The following is a 23,073-nucleotide window of genomic DNA, read 5'->3' as shown; positions in this document are numbered from 1 at the left end:
CTCAAACCGCTGGATGTTTTGATGTCCAGATGTAGTTCATACAGTCAGGCATACAACAAACTAGAAGAACAACAAGGAGGTAGACAGTATAGTACATGATGTAGTCTAACAATTCTGAGTTTTCAGAATACAGAGGGAACCCGCCCTGGATGGGCCTCGAAGTGCGATGACCGTACTGGTCATTGGAGTTCCATATGTAGGCTCTTCTCCTTCTGGAGTTGGTGGCCTGCCTCTTAGGCGAGAAATGACCTGCATTCTCTTGACTGCGACCCGTCTCAGGGAATGTTGTGGAGTAAAAAGGAAATTGACGCACTGTAGTCTGTTCGAACGTGACCATCGTGGCATTCCTCATCCGAGTCAACGAGAGGATCGGTGGTCATGACAGTATGCCAGGCGTCTGATGTTCAACAAACGAATGTATGAGCTACGTCGCATAGGAACCTGAAGAGTAGCTCACGCTGCAGCATGTTGCGCTCAGGGCCTTGCATACTCGATCTCCGGGATCGCGGTGGTGGTCGTGGGGTGATGCTTGGTACGCTGGATTTTCGCGCCGAGCGTATATCAGTGGGCATGCGACGATATGGGGGATCTAGCGGGGAGTGTGGACGACGCTGACGCTGACGCTCGAGGATATGAGGAGGTACCTGCTACGACTGGAATGTAGTACATATGAGCAACGGACTCGGGCAAGATAGCATTTTTACATACGTTCAGACCGTCGCTCTTCTCTGTTGGCATTTACATCTAACAGGTCTCTCGGTGGGGGATTAGCAGCTTTTCTTTTCCGACGAGGTGCTCGTAGTCGGTTGTGGACCTGGTAAACTTGGGGTGTCGTCTTCAGCTTTGATTGTAGCCCTGCTTCTCCTCTTTGCTGGGACTTTTTTTTCAGACATTGCCGCACTCTGGGGCGTCTGAAGGACTCAGACTTGTGGTGAAGAGTCGGACGGGATGAGGCTGAACTGTTATGGCGAGCGTCTTCGCACTGGGATTTGGTTCTCAACTTGAATCGGCTGGCTTATGCGGCAATTCGCCATGCAGCCGCCTATCGCCCAGAGTTGGCCCTGGAATAACTTCAGGCTAATACGAATCCCGGGCACGTTCCGTAGACCCCGCTTATATTGGATTTTCACTTGCGCTGCTATGCTATGGCGTAGGTCAGTTCAGTGACTGTCCGACGCTGATGTCAGTGTCTTCTCAGCATTTTCATCATCAGACGTGCACTGCCGCTGTGCGGCGGAAAACAAGTATGTTCATATGTTATTTTTGGGCTGGGCCTCTCACACAGGCATGCGGTACTATCTCAGCAAGCGCCTATATCTAGTATGCAAACTCCAGGGGTCGTCATGTCGCGGATGTAACCTCTCAAGAAGTCGTACGGATCATTCAAGTTGCAAAATACAACGACTCGGAGGGTTGCGCATCATAGCGGTTTGACATATACTTAATTCCGGAGGTCCATGGTCTTGAAACGCTTCACTCCACGTTCTTGTTCGTAATGTTCTCTGGGCTGTGGCGTCGGCCCCAAATGGTTATCAACTCTGTTGTCTTTGTCTCCCAGGGAAGCTGTGCATCCCACAAATATGCGAGCGTCTGCCATGCTATAATGAGGCTAGGTCTTTTGATTCTCTCCATCGATTGTGGGGGGAACCCTGCCTGCTTGCTCTTCTTCTTTTCTTTTTTTTTTTCGTTCTTGAGCTCTGGAGCTCGGTGCCGGGGAGATGCTGCGCACCTTCAGTCGCCTTTTCAACTTCAACTTCGTACTTTATATTTTATACTTCACTTCCTTGTTTAATATTCTTTCTTGGTCCTTGCACGGTGTCCAAGCTGCTCCTGTGTGTGTTTCAGTTGGCCTAGAAGAACGGGAAATTGGGGCATCTTCAAAGGCACCTGGGCTTAGCCCAGCTACCGTCGCTGGCCGAAATTATGGTATGCATCCTTCAAAAAATCAACGAATAAAGACGATTTTACTATATCTGCAGCTTTCAAACAATATAACCTCCTGCACCATGTAGCCAGAGACTCAGGGCTTGATGACGATATCGTCTCAGCCTGTGACAGTAAGTGCATATTATCCGTCTGTATGTTGTCCTGACCCTGTGATAATTTCCACAGCAACAACGTCGGCGATGCCATTCCCGAGCGCTGGAGCTACGGCAACTCCATCTAGTTCATTGCCATCGACATTGGATTCGAGCACCATCTTGACACAGATGTCTTCTGCGTCTTCCGTGAGCATGCCCTGGACGAGCTCAAGCACTATTTTGTCATGTACGTCAGTGATGTCCTCCAGCTCATCTCAGTTGGAGGCTGGTGGGTCTTTTGTAGGGGGAACTAATAGCCCTACATCATCACCTATTCCCATGGGGACGTCTCCAGTGACGCCCCCTATATCATCGGTCACTGCCCCGTCTTCCCCTCCTACTGTTCCGTCATCAGTGACAACGGCAGAAACCGGATGTCCCCTAGACCCTCCTGCGCTCGAAGGGCCGTCTCCATCGAGGCTTTCTGCATCACAAGAAACATCTTCAGTTACTACTCTATCTTTGGCCCTTGGTGTCCCACCGTTGGTGACCACAGTGATCAGTGATTGTCCTCCATCCTTACCCATACCTGGGGGGCCTTCTCCTGTGACGCCCCCTACATCATCAAGCACACCGCCACCTACTATTCCATCTTTACCCCCTATTGTTCCGCCATCAGTGACACCGGTGGTAACTAGTCCTCCGATTTTGCCCACGATCGAGGGACTGCCTCCAGTGATGTCCCCCGTATCGTCGGAAACACCTATAGTTACTTTCCCCCCTCCCATAGTTACTTCTCTCCTACCTCCTGTTCCCCCTACTGTTACTTCCCCCCCGCTTCTTGTTCCTCCTGTTGTCACTCCCCTGCTACCTCCTGTTGTCACTTCCTCTCCATTTCCCGTTGTTCCAGCAGCTTCATCAGTGACAACAACCTCACAAAGTGCTGCTAGCCCGGATACCGCGACGTCACCGGCAGGTCGTCCCACATCCACAGTGACTGTGTCGGTCACGTCCGTTACGCCAGAACCATCCCCCACAACCGTGTCTACCTCGCCAAAGCCTAATGCGCAGTCAAATTCAAGTTCGCAACAGGCATCGTCGTCACCGATATCATCGCCTTTGGCACAAAGCGACGCTGCGTCATCGCCACAACTTGCAGGATCTTTGATTGCTATCATCACAGTGTTTTCATTCCTTGGCACACTTTCGTTGATCCTTGGAGTCATTGTCTTCTTTCGCGCCAGACGTCATCGTATTGCCCAGACGCCACTCCTTGAAGAAGAGCGCCGACCCTCGCCACTGAACTTGTCTTCGAGGTTTTCTGTCACGACGACAGGATCAATGGAGTAATCTAGGCGTTTCACACCTTTCGCTTTTTAATTCGAGACCATCTACCGCAAGGAGTCCAGTTTCTCGTCCCGCCAATCCGATTGATGGTGACGCCAGTAAAGGTACTTCTAGGGTCTTCTTGATGACAGCCTCGAGACAGAGGAATGAGGTCTCTAAATTGGTTGTAACACGAGGGATGGGACTTCGCAACGATTCCTTACTTATCGAGAGATATCACTTTTTTACATTCCTTGTTGGCGTCTACAACACGTATTAATAATGACGTTTAAATAACAAATTATGCTGAAGGTATCAAGTGCAAGGAAGGGAAAGTACAATGAGATCCTTCCGATGAGCGAACATGGGTATGTACAGGAAACGGGAATGAACATCGCAAGGGGAATCATTGGGTTATGGAAGCGTGTACTAGTGTAGATGTAAGCGGAAGGAAGAAAACGTTGCGTGAAAAGTTGTCCCTCCAAAGCAAGTAAAAGCAAAACAAGATGAAAGGCGAAAAAAGACATCACCAGAACTCTCTGACTCGCTCTAAAACCTCCACAACGACCGAGCTCTTATACATGAGAGCATGATCAGCACCTTTTACGACTTTGACGTGACATCGATCTTCGCCCATCGCTTTTTCCATCCACCTCACGGCATTTTCAGCGATCTTCTCGTCCCTATCTCCATACCAAACCTGGACCTTGTGAGGGTAGTCGCTGTATGAGAAGCCCCAAGGACGATTATCGTGATTGAGGATTTGTAGAAGGTCGCTGTGCGTCCCCTTCGATGCTTCCGCGTGAGACGCCGCAATGAGAGCATTGGCGAGAGCAGTTTGATACGCAGTTGATGCAGTTTGGGCGCTCACGTGTGGAGAGGATAAAGTGCTCGCAGGGGGGGATGATGGAACGCTCGGCGGGATTGATCTCAATACACCTGTGCTAGACGCACTGAAGGATATAGAACGCTGGCCGGTTTGTCGAGGAAGGAGCTTGAGCGAGGGTTTATCGGAGGACAATTCGGCGGGTTTGGTTGGTTTGATAAGGGGTGGAGGGGTTGGTATAGGACTAGGTGAAGATCTAACCTTCGTGGCATCCCAATCGATTTCACCAAGACCTAAACCCGTGTCTAACGATAATTGTTGAGGGAGCTGCGGACTTGGGATATCAGTCCTTTTGAGTGTGTTGGGAGCGGAAGATGATTTGCCCTTGAGGGAGCCCATGGATCTCAAAGTTTTGAGTGTTTTCCCGACGGTTGAGGTGGGAGGAGACTCAGTAGCAGGCGAAGGCGGCTGGGAAATTGCTTTGGACGCTTTAAGTCTGCCTAGAATTCCTCGAGGAGGTTTTTCTCTGCTCTGGTGTGTCATTGAACGTGCGCCAAGTGTGCTTTGACTCCCAAAATGACCGTCGAAATCCCGTAGATCGTCATAATCACTGGACAGAACAGAACCTAAGCTCATCCGTCTCTTGGTATTATCTGATGGGTAAATAGTGTTTCTGCCGGGGCTCTGAGGTCGTGAGGAAGGCTCGATACCATTGCCAGACGTCGACTTTCCATTCTGAAATCTGGGGGATAGCGGTGCAGTGTAACCAATTCCCCGGTAAGCGACAGTTGGCGGCTTTCCTATCATCCATGCCTGGATCTTCCACTCTGCTGCCTGTGCAGTCTTCAGAATGCCATTCGGGACGTACTTGAGCCACCGGTATCCTCCTATACACCAGATGAAAGAAGTACAATCACAGGTCCCTGAAGCACTCACCGCTTTCGGAGCCGCCTATCCATGGCGCTAGCAGACAAAGGTCACCCCGAATACGATTAGGAACACGGTTCGCAAACGCCAAAGCGTAAGGTGCACCGGCTGAGTGGGCAATAATGCTGCACTCCTTTATTTTTAGCTGGTCAAGAACCTCCTCAACAGCTGCCGCCCATTCCATGATACCTCTAGCAGATTTGGAATGCGGAGTCTCAGTACGGCCAAGACCCCATCTGTACAAACGTCAGTGAAGCTATTATCGGTGAACAGGCAGAAACCTACCTATCTATAGCGATCAGACGAAGGCCAAGACAGTCTGCCATTTCATCGTACAAACCCATGACGTGTCTGACACAACCCAGACCAAGAAATATGACCAGAGGAAAGCCATTTGGATCACCCATATCCGCAAGGCTGACAGTCAGAGGGTGATCAAGTGATGCGTGAGGGAATCGCGTGAGTTTCAACAAAGTCGTCAATCTAGCGGAGCGAAGATATTCTGCTATGGCTTGGGGCACGGATGTAGGAGAAGTGGAAATAGGAATGAGGTCCAATGAGTACTGCGAATCCTGTGCTGATGCAGTCGATGAATGGGAATAAACGTCTGAGGGTGCCCCGTAGAGTCGTACACTTGAGCTGTCCGACATGTTCGAAGGCACGGCAGTGAGTGGGGGAGCCCGGGGTGATGCAAGTGGGGGCACGACATGTGATTTCCTCTGGTTATGGTACGTGCGGCGGACTTCATCTGCAATGCTATCAAGGGAGGACCTGCCCAACGGTTCAGCTTCTGTATCAGGCGAGAGCAGCTCAGCCTCAGATTCCTCGTTCTCAACAACATTATTATGGCCATCAATGTGGACATTACTGGACCCATGTTTTGGAGGCTCTCTAGAGCGGTTCTGAGCAGAAGCTGGAGCGTGGTTCCGAATGATTTCCGAAATAGAAGGAACGACAGTTCTTGGACGCTCTGGTGGCTGCACAAGAGCGACTGGAAGGTCATCAACAGAGTCATTAGCTGGTGCCGAAGAGGTGACCTCATACAATCCCGAGTCAACTGTGATTGTGGACGAGGAGCCTTTTCGTGCAGAACCAGGTCGCAGATGAGCGCGGCGAGTACGACGTGTGGGAGGCGATGGCCTTAGTTCATCTTCATCCTCGTCTGAAGGCACGATTTTATCTTGTCGTCGACTTTTCCCTCTGCCAAGAACTACACCGGGTGGAGGAGTGGGTAGAGGTGGTTGGTATAAAGGGTGATGCCTTGCTTTATTACCAAACCTTGAGCGACTAGAGGAGCTTTTCCCAAAGAAGTCTTCCATCGTAAAGCCATTCATCCCGTCAACCAGCGCGTCCATGGCCTCCACCCCGGCAACCGGAGCTGAAACGACTACCGGGAAATGATTGAGGGAGTAGTTCCCGATAGAAGATGAGTCTAATGGCGTTTGCGGGGGAGACTCTGCGAAACTAGAGGTTTCAACAGACAGCCGGAGTGATGAAACGGGGGTCTCTTTCCACTTTGACTTGGTGGATGATGGACCTGTGCGTGTTCGATGACGCGGAATCCTCGGAGTGATATCACCTCCCGACAAGAAGTCGGGGACCTCAAGAGCAAGATCCACAGTTGGAAACGCGTATGAAAGCTGGGTCGCTTTCTCTTTCTCTTTGCCTTTACCCTGATCAAACTTCCTGGAATGCTTCCGCGGAAGATCGTGAGCATGAAAAGTACGACCAGGACTCAATTGGGGCCTTGAATGGATGTCAAAGCAGTCGGGGGAGACGCTAAAGGGAGCGGGGGAAGGGTGTTTAGCGTCTGAAGAAATGGTGGGCCTGTGGACGTCACGTCTGGACGACAAGAAGGGATTGGATTTCCGGAGAGGACGGTCAGTTCCCATACTAGTGTTTGAGTTCGACATCACGTAGGCAAAAAAAGGGTGATGGCAAGCCTAACGCCTTGATGAATTTTACGCAAGTACTCCTCCCGAGCAGTCACGAGTAACGTTCTGAAATGCTTCAAAGACCTGTTTTGTAGTGTCCAATGCTTTTATTGACACGGCGCACCAGAGTGTACCTTAAGCTCACCTCCTCCACCAACACGCTTAATCTCGTTACCGCTAACGTTGTCGGCTGTAATGGCGCCAGTTCAACGCAGCAGAATAAGGATCCGTCACTGAGCGTCTGATGTCGCGTCAGTTTCTTTCCTGAGAAAACAAACCAGAACCCTGGCACAGACAACACGGAGACGGGGAATATCTAGTGCTTGGTTTAGTGCCTATTGTCGTTGCTGGCCAACAACACCGCCACGCAGTACTCAGCACTCACTGGTTGCTTTATTATCGTGGGGCTTAATGACTCGGACTATGATAATATGTAATTTCGATGTTTACAACTTGTTGACTTTACATAACATTGCCACCCACAAACGTCGACATGTTTCTTGCTTTGAACCCCTTCACATGTGGCATAAGTGTGCGTGTTTCAGCCGGTACCGATAAAACTCTTACATGTAACAGTGGTTATGATGCGGTCCTCAGCAACGTCGTCGCGTCTTTCACAACGCACAGGCGAGCTCGCATCCAAAGTTTGAGATGAGAATCATCAAACATGATACAAGATGTATTACATAGGTAGAACTCCCTTTGGCATCGGTTGTGCAGAACTTGAAGTGGCACTGATATATTTTCAGTGTTCACCGTGACTTGCTGGAACTTGGAGTGGGTTTTTTTTATCCATGTCATAATAGGCGTGACAGGCTGCCGTGACATGGTGTACCTGCTTGGCAACGCCATGGCCCTAACGCCGCATAGATGTTTACCACTTATGTAGGACTCCGAATTGAAGCACTCGAGTCCGATTGAACAGTTGGGCGTTCGAACATGTACACTATCATATGCATAGGTAAGCTCGTCAGTGTTTTACGTTGCAAGCGCCCATAATCAAGAATTACCGGCTGTATCATTTCTGGCCCGTGATTTTATTCTTAGCGCCGTGAGGGTTAATCGGAATCCACCTTGTGGTCCATGGACTTTTCAGGGTGCCAAACCAGCACTGTACAAACCCCAACAGGCGCGTAGCACCTATTTTTATAAAGCGTGCTATCAGTGGTGACTGCAACCGTTGGTGGCACAACGGCCTGCCGGGATATGTTTGTTCTTTGCGTGGTGCCTGAGAGCTTGACCGTTCGACATCTACTAATCGAGTGGATACGCCACCAGTCCGGGTCCTTATCATGTCGACTTCACATTACTTATAGAACGTGAGTCCTCTCGTACACCTGATCTTATTGCCCTCATTGAATGGCGTCCCACCCGACGTATGAAGTACATGGACAACCCTATGTGGACGAAAAAGCGTCAATGACCGCCGAGAAGCAAGATTCGGGAGGTTCTAGAGATGTTTTCGCTGAAGATGATGTCCACCAGATTCAGTACAAGACACTCAGCTGGCAGGTGTGTCTATGCGAGATTGCCCGCAGTAAAATCTTGATCGACGTAGGCTGTCAGCCTCCTCATGATAGCCGAAATTGTCAGCAATGGTATCCTGTCTCTCCCAAGCGCACTGGCAGTCGTTGGTGAGCCCGCTGTCCTGTAACTCCCACGAGGTGCAGCGTTTTTATAAATCTTCAGGCATTGTGCCCGCTGTCATTCTAATCGTATTTCTCGGTATTTTTGGCCTGTTTACTGCTAAGTTGCTCATCGACTTCAAGCTGAATCATCCTAACGTCCATACCATGGGTAATAAATTCCGTTGTCAATGGTTTTCAAACACCTGAGATGCTCTAGGTGATGCTGGATACATCATGTTCGGACCTGTGGTTCGGGAGGTGCTTGCCTTTGGAACTGTCGCTTTCGCTGTATTTGGTTCTGTGCGTCATTGAGTCAATTTGAATACCCCGCAACTGAATTATGCTAAGCAGGGCTCTGAACTACTTTCCAGCCAGCAGGCACTGTCAACGCTTTCGAATCAGGGCATGTGTAGCATGTACCTGGTTATTATCACTGGCGCCATTGCTTTCTTGATTTCACTACCGCGGACACTGGATCGCTTGGCATGGATGGGTCTTCTTAGTGCAGCAGTCATTACCCTGGCTGGTTTCATTGCAATGATTGGAGCAGGGGCGAACCCAGTTCCCGGACGGTCTCTGACAGTGACTACCTCGAGTAACTTTTTCGATGCTTTCTTGGCTGTTACAAATCCTGTGAGTACCTTCTTATGACTTCGAGTAACTTACCGTTGCTTATCAGCTCAGTAGGTTTTTGCATATGCAGGTACGGAATTTTGTGATGGAGATCGGCATTCCTAAATACTTTACTAGGACACTTCATGTATGACTTTGTCCATGATGTTTCTGCTGAAATTGATCTTTGATAGGTTCTTTATTCTAATATCTGAGATGCGTAGACCCGAGGACGCCATGAAGGTCAGAACGCTCCTGTGCTTGATGTTGTGACTGATGGCCATTTTCAGGCAGCCTGGTGTCTGCAGGGCTTCGCTACAGTATTTTATGCTGTTTTTAGCATAGTCATGTATGTCTACATTGGAAACACGGTGCAGTCCCCGGCCCTCTTTTCTCTTCCTCCGGCATGGGCAAAGGCAACGTTTGGCATTGCTCTCGCAAATTTCCTGTTGTCAGTGATGCCTAGCTGTTTGATTTAGTCCTCACTAAATCTTTTTCGGGAAGCTCTTCTGGGCTATACACTCATACAGCTGCAAAGCTGGTGTTTGTTCGCATATTTCGTCATTCAGAGCACGTCTATTCGCATACCTTACTCGGATGGACAGTTTGGACTTTGCTGTGTTTAGCAGGCGTAGCTATCGCTATAATTCTCGCCATCGCCGTTCCGATATTCTCCTACCTAATCGGCATTGCGGCGGCCCTCTTTGCCGCATGGTACACGTACGGATTGGCCGGATTCTTCTGGTTGCATGACGTATATCATCTCAAGGGTGGCGTGGACGGACTCAAACGACGACCGATCGGGACTACGATCGCAGTGCTGACTGTCATTGGTGGCACTTTCATCTGTGTTGCTGGGACTTATGTGTCGATAAAGGTCAGTTTTTGTGTCTTCATATCTGACACTCGTCTCACTGTCAGTTTTCAATGATAGCTCATCGTCGGAGCATACGCCAATGGTCAAGTTGGAAGACCTTTCGTTTGCTAGGGGGGATTCCGTTATTGATGTATCAGTCCTTATAGCCAACTTACAGCACAATAAATGTTGGATACATTGATATTGTCATTCATAGTGAAGCTGTGTGAGGCGACTTACAGTATTGTAGACTCGTAAGTCTTGGTGGAATCCAACCAGAATCATCTGTAGGACCGAAACTCAAGTTACAGAAAATTCTGTACAATAATGTATTGGATGTATCAGCACATTGTAGACCACAACTTGTGTGAAGATCCTCGTAGTCAATGACGAACATATTATTGAATTTCCGCAAGTCTCAGACACGTCCGTCGAAGTACAACCAAACTAGATTGTACAGAGAACCCGTGCGTTATAACAGGCAAAATCAAAGCCAAGTAGTTTTGCCCCCCACACCACTTAAAGCATTCTCGATCTGCGATACCCATGGACCCCCTCCCTTGACTTCTATTAGAACTTGTGAGTGTTCCATGAGCTCGACTCGCCAGGGTGGATGTGTCGGTGGTTGTTGAAAGTTTAACTCCACTTCTCAGTGGCTAGTAATGATTAATTAGCGCTGGTACTCGTCTTATCAAACAGAAAGAGGTTCTTGACCTTCGGCTTACTATACGGTTCGTCGCGGTGTTAGCTGAAGCCGACAGACATATAAAGACAAGATAACTCGAGCTGACGTTGTACCTGAAAATGTCTGCCTGCGGTGCAGCGGTTCGCGATGTTTGTATAACGGGCAAATTGAACAGCTGAGTTCGATAACCCCGATGTGAGTCCATGCACAGTCTGGTTCAGAGGATACATGTTGCGTCGTTACTAGATGTGCTCCAAGAGTCCAAATATGCCGAACCGAACTTGTTCTGAGACTCTAGGATAAATATTCATATCAGTGGCATCACGACTGCTGCGCAGTGTAATGATAGGCGGCTATGCCCCAACCTAAGTTGAGGAGATGTGGGCTCGAGGTTGAGCTTGAAGAAGGCTTGATGTATAATCGATTAATCGTTCGTTTTCCTGAAATCCAGAGGCTAGGTACTTGTGAGCGCCAGCAATGACGTCGGACAACAAACTTCTGAAGGGCCGAGGTCATGTTGTATCATGTGGAACATCGGATTTGCTCCGGATCTTTGCTATCCACTGCAATCAGCACCCCACAGAGTCGGCACTTTCACAAAACTCGTATTTCTAGTTACTTCGACATAAAATTCTTAGCGTAGATATCATTATCTCTCTAATAAAACTTGTTATGAGGTTGAACGACCATGATTGAAGCAGAATTGAGTGAGATAGTTGAAGGTGCCGAAGTCACGCACCCGCCGATTTGTGCCGTGACGGAGTTTAAAACTGCAGGTGCCGACTGATTTGCAAGTTCTAGTCAAGGAACTCAGGGAGAAAATCAAAAATCTAGGAGTTTCTTGCTGACATCAAAATCAGCACTTTGCTAACAAACCACGAATTTGTCTGCACTCTTCCAGACGGGACAAATGCGTTCGAAGAATTCAGTCACTGCATCTGTCAGGACCCTACAATACAGCATAATAATCTATCCAGCGGTCTCATTGCATCATCGAACTTACATAGACTTCAGCGTGCGATGTACATGGTCTCCCTCATCCACCTCAATTTTATACACAGAATGGTCACCCTCGTATCTACTGTACTTGCTCACTCACGCCGAATACTAATTGACCTTGCGCTCTTGCTTGACTGCCGAGCTGACTTTGAAACCAGCCTATGTCACATGTCGTGACTGCTGACTTCTGTGGGTGCCGATTGTAGTGGAAGGGATAGTACTGGTATACGTGTGTGCGATGCATAGTAATTGAAACACGCGTATCAATTCATCGTGCATAGCCTAATAAATGACTCGGAGCGCCGCGGCAGCTTTGAAAGCATGACCGGAGAGTTGAGTCCTAGTACTGTTCCCGACTGCGACTACCCACACCTCCTTTCTCTTCCGCTATGACCGTCGCTGCTAGACAGCATGAGCTCCCCATATTTGCACGTCCTCCAAGGACGTGGACCCAGACGCTCAATGGCGCCTTCTTCATCACGTTGTTTATTCCAGGATGCCTCATGGTCCACGGGTTTCAACTTTTGTTTCTACTGCCCTTGAAGCTTTTCTATTCAAGTCCACGGGCCTGGAAGTTATATGACGAGGGGATACGGTATACGAAGGGCGCATTTGCGACGCTTATGAGTGAGCAACCATGCATGGTGCCGGCAATACACTATATGACGACACGTCCTGCTAGATTTGATGAACCAATGGTTCGCCCCGACACGCCTTTCCATCACATTCGAACGGGTAGGACCAGGGAAATTCACAGAGGAGGAGATTAGACATGTCGTCGAACGCGATGCGTCTGGCAGGGTGGTGGCCTTACGTCTACCATCTAAAACGGTCGTTATCGCGAACCACCAGGTGCGTCATCATCCTGATCATGTAGCGTGCGCTGATTCGCTTTCAGGTCTACTCCGACTGGTGGTATGTCTGGTGCCTCACCTACTTTATGGGATCACACAAGGATGTCTTCATTGTACTGAAGAACAGTCTGAAATGGGTTCCTCTCATTGGACCAGTACGTAAGATTCATGAATTTGGAGCTCTTTTGCTCAATAACGATGAAGGCAATGCAAATATTTAGATTCATCTTTCTAGCGCGTTCATGGGCCTCTGATAGAATACAATTATCATCGAAACTCGCAAAACTCGGCCGACAAGCAGAACAAGAAGACAAGCCATTCACATTTATCCTATTTCCAGAGGGCACCCTTGTGAGTAAAGATACACGCCCTATTAGCAGGAAATACGCGGACAAGCTTGGTATTGTGCGTCTCTACTACCATCCTGAGTGAAGTCGATGATGACCATGTTTCCTCTAGCCTGATCCACTAAATATCTTGCTACCTCGGTCGACGGGACTACATTATAGTCTTCGCTCACTTGCGCCGCGCCTGCCATCTTTGAAATTGATCGACATTACGATGATATATCCAGGTACGTTCCTGGATGGTCCAATATTCCGCTAACCATCGTTACTGCTGCTAGGCATTCCGCCAAAGGGATATGGACAATCATTCTACACACTCCGCTCGATATTTTTCGACCGCGTACCTCCGCCTATAGTGCACATGCATCTAAGAATATTTGACGTCGCAAAGGATGTTCCCATAGGAGACATCTCAGGGACGAATCCCGCTGTGACTCCCAATGGATCTAATCATGATCCTGTTGAAGTAGACTTCCCAGATCAAGAGAAGACCGTCTTTGATGAGTGGCTTAGAAAGCTGTGGATGGACAAGGATGAATTTATTACGACGTTCCATCGCTCAGGTTGCTTCCCCTCTGGTCATACCGGTGCTGTCGAAATCCCACTGGAACTAGGGAGTAAACGGGAGATACCAGGTGCTTTCTGCTTTCTTGCTCCAATAGCGGTATACGTATTATGGTCGAGGTTGGTGCAGGCTCTTTTTTGATGAGTTGTTGTGTTCTATGTTGTAAGTCTAGATGACTCCTCGGAATCTTTCATGTAATAACATATTCTGGGCTGGATGAGGTGAGATGATGTAAACAATTAAGCGAACGAGGGTCGAGCGGTAAGTATGGTACTATGCAAGTTGCAGCTCATGATTGCTGCGAGCGTTGTCCCTCTATAGTCTTGATGATGAATAAACTAGTATCCATGAAGCGGTCCACGCAATTCAAGAGACAGCTCTCCTCCCCACGGGCGAAGCGAGAACCTGGAGTGCTGGTGACACATCTGCATCAAATAATTTTTCAAATGAAGGATTACGAATGTCAAGACGGAGGCTTACTTGTCCCAACACATGCTTGTGAGGTTGTGGACGGTGGAGTTGATGCGAGCTTGGGCTTGTTCTCGTTCTAAGAACGTAGCAAGCTCTTTCTATAATAACTGTCTGAGAATCAATGAGAACTGTTAAAAGTAGCGACGTACTTGGGTAGCTTCATCGAACTTGAGGTTGTCCATGGTTGGTTAGATCTACAACTAGTCTGTGAAATGAATTTGCTGCAAGAAAAATCAAGATTAAATTTGGAGTTTATTTCCCACATTTGATTCCGCGAAGGTTGATCGATCGGCAAAACCTGTTTTGTTGAACGGTCCTGCTAAGCTGAACGGTTGGCAAGAGGACATCTACTTATAAGTTGGGTTCATTCGTCGCAACCATTCAGACCAACGAACATTGTTGCGATGGTTTAATTTTCTGGCGCTTGATCAATATCTGTCAGGTCAGGCGCTCATCAACATAGCTTGGCCCCGTGGCACTACACGTGAGATTCCGTCAATTAAGCATACCTGCAATACAAATGGTCATCATCAATAGGAAAGATTACTGCCTCATGTTTCCTTGCATAAGTAGCCCATCCATCCTCTGCAGCTACCGCACCACTCAATGGCTTCAACTTCTGACTACCATCTCCAGCCTGCTAACTGGTCAATCGAACCTGCTCCTCTGTATGTTTCCATCAACTCATCCACACTGATGTAGCTCATTGTTCAAAACGTTCTTGATGTCCTCAGCGTGGGATACCTAAGTCGTAAAGCTCTCCCCATAAAGCGCAACGACGCAGAACCTCTCACTCGAGAGGACGTCCAGTTCGATCTCCTTTGCCATATATTCAATGACAGGCAGAAAGTTTTTACCCCCCAAGCCCCCAGCGAGGACTCCAAGGTCCACTTCTGCGATCTCTATGTCAACGCATTGTATATGTCACACAAGTGCTCCAAAGTCCTCAAAGACAAGATGGCAGAAACACCTGCTTTTGCAGTCGAGCTTGCCAAAATTTCTCTCTTGACAAACGTGGGGCGCATCAATACCACCATGGCATGTGAGTCCCATCGTGCCTCGCTTTTCGTACGTGCTCATAATGAGGGCAGTCTTTCCAGAAATGAAGACAGCTTTACGGACTTATCATCCGGTGCCCTCACTTCAAAAGACTGATGGTAATGCCCAGGATGCCCCGCGGATCAAGAACTGTCTCAAGGCTGCTTTGCTCCCATCTGAGCTTAAGAACATGCCTCCGTCTACTCCGGAAGAAATCTTGCAGAAGAGCGTACGCGAATTCATCACCATGGTTCCTCATGCAGCAGCTCATCTCCATACCGCCAGAGGGCTCGTCAACTTCCATCTACAAGTGTTGTGAATCTAATATTCGTTCTCGCAAACCATGCGGCCGTAAGGTTTCTGTTTGAGTTTAGTTTCCTCGCACTGACTGCTCGTCAGCCGCTTGCAAGCACTCATTTCGATCCGCCCGTGAACTTCCTGGATCTTTTTTTGCCTATCAATATAGCTTCAGCTGACCGTGCGCGCGCGTTTCTATGGCTCATATTTCATTATTTGGAGGGCCCTGATCAACCAAATCCGTATGACGACGATTACTCCCGCCAAAATCCCGGCAAGGTTCCTTGGCTGCACCGTCTCACAGAAGAAGAGATGGCACAGGAAAATGTAGACGCACCCGATGAAATCGAATGGGGCAAGGCGATGTCAGCACAAAGAAACCTCTTTCTGCAAAAACTCGTCCACTCAATCGAAAAAGAGAAAAAGGTTAAGGCCGCTGTGTCTGCGTCCAAATGTGCGACTATTTGTCGATCACTGATTTAGTTATTTGTTAACCATCTATTCAGTGACTGAGCCCACTTCTGGTCGTTCAAGACCTTTCAGGCCACAGCAAGAAGGTATCAGGGACAAACCTTACATCCATTATCTCCCCCCCGACCGCGCACCTCAGATTACCCATTCTGGTATGCTCTTCCTTCGTATTTCTGGGTATCTCGTTTTCATATCCCTACAGTTAGCGAAGACCATAGAGCTAGCTATAGTAACTCTCGTGGACCTCATAGAAATATGCTGCAACGTGGGTGATGAGTAGTGTTTCATGTACACTGATGTGAATGGACACCACTAGATGCGTGGCAGGTCGTCACCTCTACCGATCCCTTGGCAGACTCGGATGAAGAACTACAGGACGAACATGTTAGACTTGACTACAGTGAGCGACAAGTGGTCATCATTCATGGTCTCGATATTGACGTTACTAAGGCAGACGTGTAGACGTCATTGCTCGACTGCGTGGGCGGCCCCCATCACCACCTCCAGATTCGCTGCCACCAGCCAGCAGCACTAGTTCACACCCACCACCTAGTAGTATCTCTGATACCCGTGAACATCGGTGGCGAACGGTGGAATCGTGGAAGTAGTTCGCAGTCACGTGTCCCACGGACAAAAGGAGGTAATCAAGTACCCTTGTGTGCATAATACGCATACTGAAAGGAGTACACTCAAAGTCGTATTCGTAATAGTAAGAACAACTAATAACAACACGTAAATGATTGTGTGTCTGAGCGTAGGCAGTGGTGTCGAAGGAGTGCACGTGTATCAAACGAGCTCGCGATCGGCCAAGAAGTAAAAGAAGCAACGGATTTGTGTCCAGACGGTTACATGACCCTGTGTCATCAAGACATGTGGCGGCGTACTATACTAAGGAAAACACTAGGTCCAATAAGCTGTCCATGGCAATAACTGCACGGCAGTACCAAGATAAAGTTCAGAATGTCTGTTCAGAAAGCCCCAGGCAACGACAGGTTTGGATGCTCGAAGCCAGAGCGTCCTCTTAGTTGCACCTCCGCGGGAGCGCTGTGTCTCTTTGGCCTAGGCTGATGGTTTTCAAGGCACGGGAGAGGAGGGGACGTGCGACGTTTGATGGTGGTCATCATTTCACGAGCAGTGTTGGCTCGGCCAAGGACGTGCATATTGGACTCAGTGAACGCGCATATCGCATTACTGCGAGCATGGGGACTGGCTATCTCGATGTTTGGGTAACAAGGAGAGCCGGGTATTGCGCTTAGTCGCATATAAGAAAGAGAGTCGCTGCTCTGACGGCGTCTAACGGGCATATGTAATCTGCCGATGTTGATACAAGGTTTCGTGTCCGAGACAGTCCGTGCAGTTGACGAGTTCTTGTTGCTCCTTAGGAACATCGGTAGACGGGGTGTTACGAATATAGGCTCATTGGCCACCGATGGGGGAGGATGGAGTGGTCCGACGCGGGCGGTGATCTCTTCCAGCGATGGAAGTTTGCGTCTACCCAAGTTCAGGTCTGCCTTGGGCTTGCTGATGGGTAAACGACAATCCGCCTGTTCGAACCGGGTGCGGGGGCCGGGGAGATCTTTTCCAATACAACCATCATGCTCCTCATCAGATGAGTAGAACAACGGTGAACCGAGGCCGAGAGATGGGAGTGTGCAACGATCAACGCTAGGGAACTCAATAGGGTTTTTGGAACCTGTAGTGGGCAACGTAGGTTCCTGAATTCTTGACAGGAAGAATGCACGACGCTCGACTTTAAATAAGCGCATAGCGAAATGAGATCATAACTCATTCATGCCACCGATCGATTTGACTCACGTTGCTTATTTCTCTGGTTCTTAATGGCAAGTTCCTTGCGCAGATCTGGGACCTTTCTTGAACCGAGCGCAGCTCTCTTGTCACGCGATACTTCGAGAAGCAGATCAAACTGATCACGATGAAACTCTCTTGGAGGAGGACAGTCTGCAGGACGAAGAGGAGACGAATGCCTGGGAGATATGGCAGGAAAGTGATATTGGGGGCTCAACGACTGTGGGCGGTACCCGCTATCATCCTTGTCTGGGTTGCCTGCAGAGACAAACGGGGAGTAGGGCTCTCGATATGCCTTGACTGGCGAAGCAGGCGAAATGCGTATGTGAGGAATGGATGTACCGATGGCGGATAACATAGTTTGGGAGGGCGACCGGCGCCAACTGTGAAAAGAATGAAAGAATGAAAAGAATGGAAGTCTGTCGGGTGGACGTGGATGGAAATAAAAGGAGCAGTAAAGGTGGCAAACACGAGGAGTTTCACCACGCTCGCGAGTCGCAGCGGTTAGTACATAAAGTGGAGTTGCAGTGGCACAGTGAATTGCTCTTGTAAGACACAACTTCTGGTTTATCCCATCATCCAGATTCACTTGGTTGTATAGAACTAGCGAGTTGACAACGTTGTATCCTGCCAACAGATATAACACCGCTTTTCCATGCCTGCCAGCTGGCTTACGATAAGTTCCCAACGCCAAGTTCACGCCAAATCACTTTGAACACTGATATCAGAGTCTACATCATTACAAGGCGTGGTATCTCCTCCTGATATTAATACAACAATGATAACAAGGGCGAGGTCATGTTTCACCAGCCTGAATCTCAATTTTCAACGCAACCGATCACAGGCCTTCCGCCTCAACTGCTTCTTTTTGCTTCTCGTGGAACAACTTCTCTGCGTCAGTCCAGACCTTTGCAGTCTCTCGTCGAGGAAGCTCCAAAAGTGACGGTAACAAATCATTGCTGAACTGTTGAGAAGCTTCGCGGGGAAGCAGCGTTGGTAGGTGATCAATGGAAATCACCGACAGCAACGGCAAATCTTGTCTGGTACGCAAGCCAGGATATTAGCTAGTTCAGGCAATGTACCACAGATACGCACCTGAGATCAACAGGAACAGTTGGTTCGGAAAAGGTTGTGTTAATACTGTAAATCGGGATGGGGTTGAATGGGTTCGTCGTGTCGCAACTGACATCCACAACTACCGACAGCCGTCTATCTTGGCCGGCAGCGGTAATCTGGTTATTGTCCAAGAAAGGGGGGATCGAAGACGACAGGTAAATGCAATTTACAAAGATATCCGCGTCAAGTATTTCCTGGAATGGGCCACCTTTGGCAGTCTCAGCCATATCCCACTTTAATATGTCGTCCCTACGAAGGCTTTGTCAAGATATACAATGCTTAACTTCGCGCAATCACTCACTCAGCCAGACCAATCTTGCGGAAGAGATCCACAGCTCCGCGTCCGCATCGTCCGAGAGCACCAATCACGAGAGCTTTGACGCCCTTGGCGCTGCCGCCGAGGGTGCTCTTGACACCTTCGATCATGGCAATTTCATTCTCATAAGGTTCCAGACGGCCCAACTTCTCTCCTGATCTTTGTGCAGCCAAAGCAAGTGCACCAGCAGCAGCACCAGCAAAGCCTGCATGATACCCGAAAGCGGCAACACGCCGACCCGTAGCATCGGTGAGGAACTCCAGATCATAGAGTGTACCTCCTCCCTTGTAGAAGCGAGCCAGGACGGATGACCATCCTGCTTGACGCTTGTAACAGTGGGCAAACTGGATGTGTGTGTGTGGAATGGGCTCTTGAGATACTGGGAGCTCCTTCAACCCGATAATGAGGACATCTGTAGGGGCCGTAGGCCATGAGTTGTTGTCCACCAATGTGCAACCGACACTGCAACGGGTGCTTAGCGGACGACAACGGCTATATTATTTGCACTATACATACGCCTCGAACTCGGCATCATCGAAGATCCGTTGTTCATCGCGTTCGACACTGATTTTGAAGCCGGCATCAATCAACTTCTTCGCCGTTGTAGGCGTGAGGGCTGAGCGACGCTCAAACTCCTTTTTTTCGCAACGAAGCCAGAGGCGTTGGGTAGACATGATCGATCGAGGTGTATATTCTTGCTCTAACTGACGGGTATATAATAACTAGTTGCCTAGTCAAGGAGAGTCAAAGTGACTCGCGATCGGAGTCAAGAGAATTTTAATTTTAAAGATAAGATGATATTGTACAGTCACATGACTTGACGCGTCGTGAAACGCGTGACGTACTGCACGACGAGGAGACCTAGCCAACCCGAACTAGCGGGAACTATTTTCCTCCAACACAAGGAGCACGTAGGTCCCCCAAGGATTCACGGTGACAGAATTGGAAGGACATGAATATTTTCTTCATCTGAGCCTCTGCGTCAGCGGCTGGGTAAGTCTAGACTACAATGTGTGGCCTTGAGCCCTGCGGCTTCGGGGCCACCTTGAGATATTTGAATAGACCATAGAGCTGTGAACAAGTTAGAGAATGGATCAAAGTTAAGAGTACTATATTGACCTCGAGCTTGATGGTAGTGGAAACCTTTGAGAGGGACTGTGCGGATGATAGATAGCTTGCCGCTTCATCGTAATGCACATACTGTGGCATGTTGAATCACACAATATTGGGAAGACACTTGTCCGAGTCTTACACTGAGGTATATCTTAACATTCTCGCTCAACGATTCCTGTAATGCCACCAGGTCCACACTTATACCTAGTTTCGCTACTTCATTCTCCCACGAGCTGCATGTGAAGCGACTGAATATTTTATTGGCGTGGCACACGCAATGTTTCAGAACGGAAAATCGAGAATAGCAATGAGTACGGTGTGCCCCAGTATTTGCCAATTCAGTGATATGTATTAGGTATATTGGCAAAATTTAACTTCGTCTGCTACATAAATATAGACTGTGCACGACACAATGTAGTTTCCCAAGAAAGCATTCAGAAATTCCTGAGATCCCGTTGTGATAATTTAATGTGTTCTCTCTGTCTGAATCATGATTGCCCATATAACCTCGCTGCAGCCTCCAGCTTCCCTTCCTCAAACTTTTTGTACCGTTCGACAGCAGTCCCCGCTGGAACGTACGAGTCGCCTCGAACAAGGCCCTCCATTGTCTCCTTCGTATATTCTTCAAGCGTAAGCCAGAAACGAGCTAGTCCTTGTGTTGTGCTTTGGACTAACGCAGAGGTCAAGAGACAGCAGAGACGAAAAAATTGGAAGAGAACTCACAGCCGTGCAACTCCGACTCGACGAGTCTTCGTGATAATGAGATCGATAACGATGAAACAAATAGTGTCACTCACGGAGGAATAATCTCGACCACGTGAACATTCTTCCTCTTGAGCTGGACAGCGAGTGAGATACTCAAGCTGTGGAGGGCAGCTTTCGTCGCGCAGTAGTCAGGGATTCCAGGGGCGGGAAAGATGGACAGCCCTGAGGAAACTGGGTACAAGAATGTCGGATGGCCTTGCTCCTGCAGAAGGGTCAGATAAATGAAAGGAGAATAAAAAAAGCTTATACCCCAAGCTTGATAAGATGAGGGAGGAAGAAGGTAATCATCCTGACAATTGACGTGTAATTGGTGCCAAGTTCACACTCAAGAGCTGACCGAAATTAGTAGTATATCATAGGTGCACAGTGGGAGAGACCTACAGTCAAGATCAATAGTTTCTGGCCTCGTAAAGTCGAAGCTACGTAGAATGCCGCTCGAGAACAAGACAGCGTCAAGCTGAACAGCCGGTCAACTAATTTACAGGGGACGGTGCTAGGGACACATACGTCTGGGTAAGTATCGACAATCTCCTCGATAGAAGATTTGAGAGCGTTGCGCTCTGAGAGAACGTCAAGAGTAACACTCTTGAGTCGTCCTGTAGCATGATGAGTAGCAACAAGTTCTTCGAGTCTTTCCTTGCGGCGACCGCAGACGATAACGGTTGGTTTAGAAGGAAGATCCAAGATTGAAAGGGCAAGGGCACGACCTATCCCCGAAGTGGATCCAATGACGAGGACGCACTTACAATCGCTGATGCTAGGCATGATGGAAGAGCAAGCTTTGTGGTAGTAGACTGATAGTAGCTGGAAAAGGAGGGATGAAGGCGCTGACCTTTATAACTACGCGATCATAATATGTTGTCATCATAGCCACTCATCAGGAACTTTAACTTTGTGTAACGAGGAATGATGCATTAATGCGATGGAACGGATCTGCATTGCCACCTGGGACGCGTACGTCGACCCTCTGCTTTCGAGTGCCATATGCATGGGCTGACACTTATATTACACCATATGCCCATGTTTCCACCAGTACAGTGTGATACCCGTATAAACTTCATGCAGGGGGGACTGAAAGTTTGAGTTTTGCACTGGACTAACTATGCACATTGTCACTTCATGTTCACTGGCGTATTTCATTGAAAAGATACTGATTACCTGGGAATTAGAACCGAACACAGATTACAGTATCAGTGAAGGTCAATTAAACACCCAAAGGCAGAAAATCAAAAATTCATTCGCTGTTTACGAACCAGAAGAGCTGCAGGTTAGATGCACAAAGAAGACAGCCCCTGTGCGATGCATATTCTCAGCCACAAGAGCTAATCTCCAAAAAAAAACGCGACAACTTACAGCTTCGCGGTGCGCGACACGCAACACTCTTCAGCCTAAACTGTGGGGTTCACACTTGTCAATAGACCTCATAATCACTTACTATGGCTTCGAAGTGCCGAGAACAGCATCTTAAAAAAAGCGATGCTGTACAGTAAAGAGAGATCAGTTTCTACGCGCCCGCAAAAAATAAATACATGCCTCATGATGCCTCGCCGAAAACTCTGACACAACATCTTCCAATAACAATTTGCTCATTCACAACAAGCTCGCGCTGTTACAGAGAAGAGCTTTAAGGAAACAACTCACTCGCATAATCAGAGAAAAGGGCCTAGCACTTATGCAAACAGCTCCGTCTCGAACGCCAGAAAATCAACCGCATCAAGCGCCACTCGTTAGAGTTAGACTGCCACTGACCTGAGATGTGGCAGGGGCTGCTACAACTGCGGGGTAGTGTAGTGGTATGTAGAATGGATGAAAACAATCGTGAGCAAGCTGTTAGAAGATTCGTGCATTGAAAATGCAATCGCGCAGGGCTGTTACTGGGATTCACAAACGAAGCATGAGCTAATGACGTTTCCCTTAGTAGAGGCAGAACGCTAATGAGTTACATGACATAAATCCATCGTCCACAGAATAAGAATTTGGTTGTTAGATACGACAGGGCAGTTGTGACATGATAATGGAGGTATCAATGAAGCCTGCTGCCTCCTGCAAGTCACGGGGATTCAATTTCCTTCTCACGGCAGTCTGGCCATATGGGCTCGT

The 23,073-nt window shown here is 48.5% G+C and overlaps 10 protein-coding genes across 10 annotated transcripts; 4 read left to right on the top strand and 6 right to left on the bottom strand.

Annotated features, from left to right (window-relative positions):
• Positions 1-70: 70 nt before the first annotated feature.
• BJ212DRAFT_329026 (uncharacterized protein) lies at positions 71-893 on the bottom strand. The gene is made up of 4 exons (XM_041342933.1): positions 709-893; positions 458-653; positions 314-397; positions 71-263 (listed from the first exon to the last, which is right to left on the bottom strand). The coding sequence occupies exons 2-4, from the start codon at positions 570-572 to the stop codon at positions 106-108; spliced, it is 357 nt and encodes a 118-aa protein (XP_041199425.1). The 5' UTR covers positions 573-653; positions 709-893; the 3' UTR covers positions 71-105.
• An 825-nt stretch (positions 894-1,718) lies between these two features.
• Positions 1,719-3,371, top strand: BJ212DRAFT_1475505 (uncharacterized protein; the record flags this gene model as incomplete). The annotated part of the gene is made up of 3 exons (XM_041339243.1): positions 1,719-1,926; positions 1,980-2,057; positions 2,113-3,371. 3 exons carry the CDS (start codon positions 1,719-1,721, stop codon positions 3,369-3,371), a joined length of 1,545 nt encoding a protein of 514 aa, XP_041199424.1.
• A 278-nt stretch (positions 3,372-3,649) lies between these two features.
• Positions 3,650-7,436, bottom strand: BJ212DRAFT_1318418 (uncharacterized protein). Its single transcript, XM_041334316.1, has 3 exons — positions 5,386-7,436; positions 5,110-5,336; positions 3,650-5,060 (listed from the first exon to the last, which is right to left on the bottom strand). Exons 1-3 carry the CDS (start codon positions 7,011-7,013, stop codon positions 3,874-3,876), a joined length of 3,042 nt encoding a protein of 1,013 aa, XP_041199423.1. The 5' UTR covers positions 7,014-7,436; the 3' UTR covers positions 3,650-3,873.
• A 749-nt stretch (positions 7,437-8,185) lies between these two features.
• BJ212DRAFT_329050 (transmembrane amino acid transporter protein-domain-containing protein) lies at positions 8,186-10,300 on the top strand. The gene is made up of 12 exons (XM_041342934.1): positions 8,186-8,353; positions 8,419-8,546; positions 8,593-8,668; positions 8,724-8,831; positions 8,880-8,962; positions 9,014-9,295; positions 9,350-9,365; positions 9,413-9,422; positions 9,469-9,517; positions 9,565-9,725; positions 9,779-10,151; positions 10,209-10,300. The coding sequence occupies exons 2-12, from the start codon at positions 8,454-8,456 to the stop codon at positions 10,260-10,262; spliced, it is 1,305 nt and encodes a 434-aa protein (XP_041199422.1). The 5' UTR covers positions 8,186-8,353; positions 8,419-8,453; the 3' UTR covers positions 10,263-10,300.
• Positions 10,301-11,994: 1,694 nt separating this feature from the next.
• Positions 11,995-13,727, top strand: BJ212DRAFT_1318401 (acyltransferase-domain-containing protein). The gene is given in 7 exon segments (XM_041334315.1): positions 11,995-12,441; positions 12,497-12,666; positions 12,713-12,823; positions 12,873-13,074; positions 13,088-13,089; positions 13,131-13,242; positions 13,294-13,727. The coding sequence occupies 7 exon segments, from the start codon at positions 12,204-12,206 to the stop codon at positions 13,719-13,721; spliced, it is 1,263 nt and encodes a 420-aa protein (XP_041199421.1). The 5' UTR covers positions 11,995-12,203; the 3' UTR covers positions 13,722-13,727.
• A 68-nt stretch (positions 13,728-13,795) lies between these two features.
• Positions 13,796-14,546, bottom strand: BJ212DRAFT_328737 (Tim10/DDP family zinc finger-domain-containing protein). Its single transcript, XM_041342932.1, has 3 exons — positions 14,201-14,546; positions 14,061-14,149; positions 13,796-14,005 (listed from the first exon to the last, which is right to left on the bottom strand). The coding sequence occupies exons 1-3, from the start codon at positions 14,231-14,233 to the stop codon at positions 13,870-13,872; spliced, it is 258 nt and encodes an 85-aa protein (XP_041199420.1). The 5' UTR covers positions 14,234-14,546; the 3' UTR covers positions 13,796-13,869.
• Positions 14,547-14,657: 111 nt separating this feature from the next.
• Positions 14,658-16,465, top strand: BJ212DRAFT_1444120 (uncharacterized protein; the record flags this gene model as incomplete). Its single annotated transcript, XM_041337918.1, has 9 exons — positions 14,658-14,719; positions 14,786-15,093; positions 15,143-15,318; positions 15,375-15,440; positions 15,489-15,840; positions 15,893-16,009; positions 16,060-16,122; positions 16,174-16,257; positions 16,308-16,465. The coding sequence occupies 9 exons, from the start codon at positions 14,658-14,660 to the stop codon at positions 16,463-16,465; spliced, it is 1,386 nt and encodes a 461-aa protein (XP_041199419.1).
• Positions 16,466-16,825: 360 nt separating this feature from the next.
• BJ212DRAFT_1475499 (uncharacterized protein) lies at positions 16,826-18,021 on the bottom strand (the record flags this gene model as incomplete). The annotated part of the gene is made up of 2 exons (XM_041339242.1): positions 16,826-17,607; positions 17,673-18,021. The coding sequence occupies 2 exons, from the start codon at positions 18,019-18,021 to the stop codon at positions 16,826-16,828; spliced, it is 1,131 nt and encodes a 376-aa protein (XP_041199418.1).
• A 480-nt stretch (positions 18,022-18,501) lies between these two features.
• BJ212DRAFT_1444119 (saccharopine dehydrogenase) lies at positions 18,502-19,769 on the bottom strand (the record flags this gene model as incomplete). The annotated part of the gene is made up of 4 exons (XM_041337917.1): positions 18,502-18,703; positions 18,759-19,028; positions 19,081-19,557; positions 19,612-19,769. The coding sequence occupies 4 exons, from the start codon at positions 19,767-19,769 to the stop codon at positions 18,502-18,504; spliced, it is 1,107 nt and encodes a 368-aa protein (XP_041199417.1).
• Positions 19,770-20,450: 681 nt separating this feature from the next.
• Positions 20,451-21,888, bottom strand: BJ212DRAFT_1318385 (uncharacterized protein). The gene is made up of 6 exons (XM_041334314.1): positions 21,481-21,888; positions 21,355-21,430; positions 21,223-21,305; positions 21,006-21,175; positions 20,932-20,957; positions 20,451-20,878 (listed from the first exon to the last, which is right to left on the bottom strand). Exons 1-6 carry the CDS (start codon positions 21,736-21,738, stop codon positions 20,697-20,699), a joined length of 795 nt encoding a protein of 264 aa, XP_041199416.1. The 5' UTR covers positions 21,739-21,888; the 3' UTR covers positions 20,451-20,696.
• Between the last annotated feature and the right edge of the window lie 1,185 nt (positions 21,889-23,073).

The sequence above is a fragment of the Suillus subaureus genome (assembly GCF_016647635.1).
Source record: "Suillus subaureus strain MN1 chromosome Unknown BJ212scaffold_2, whole genome shotgun sequence".
NCBI lineage: Eukaryota > Fungi > Basidiomycota > Agaricomycetes > Boletales > Suillaceae > Suillus > Suillus subaureus.
The sequence above is the reverse complement of the archived record's forward strand: the minus strand, read 5'-3'. Positions and strand labels throughout refer to the sequence as shown.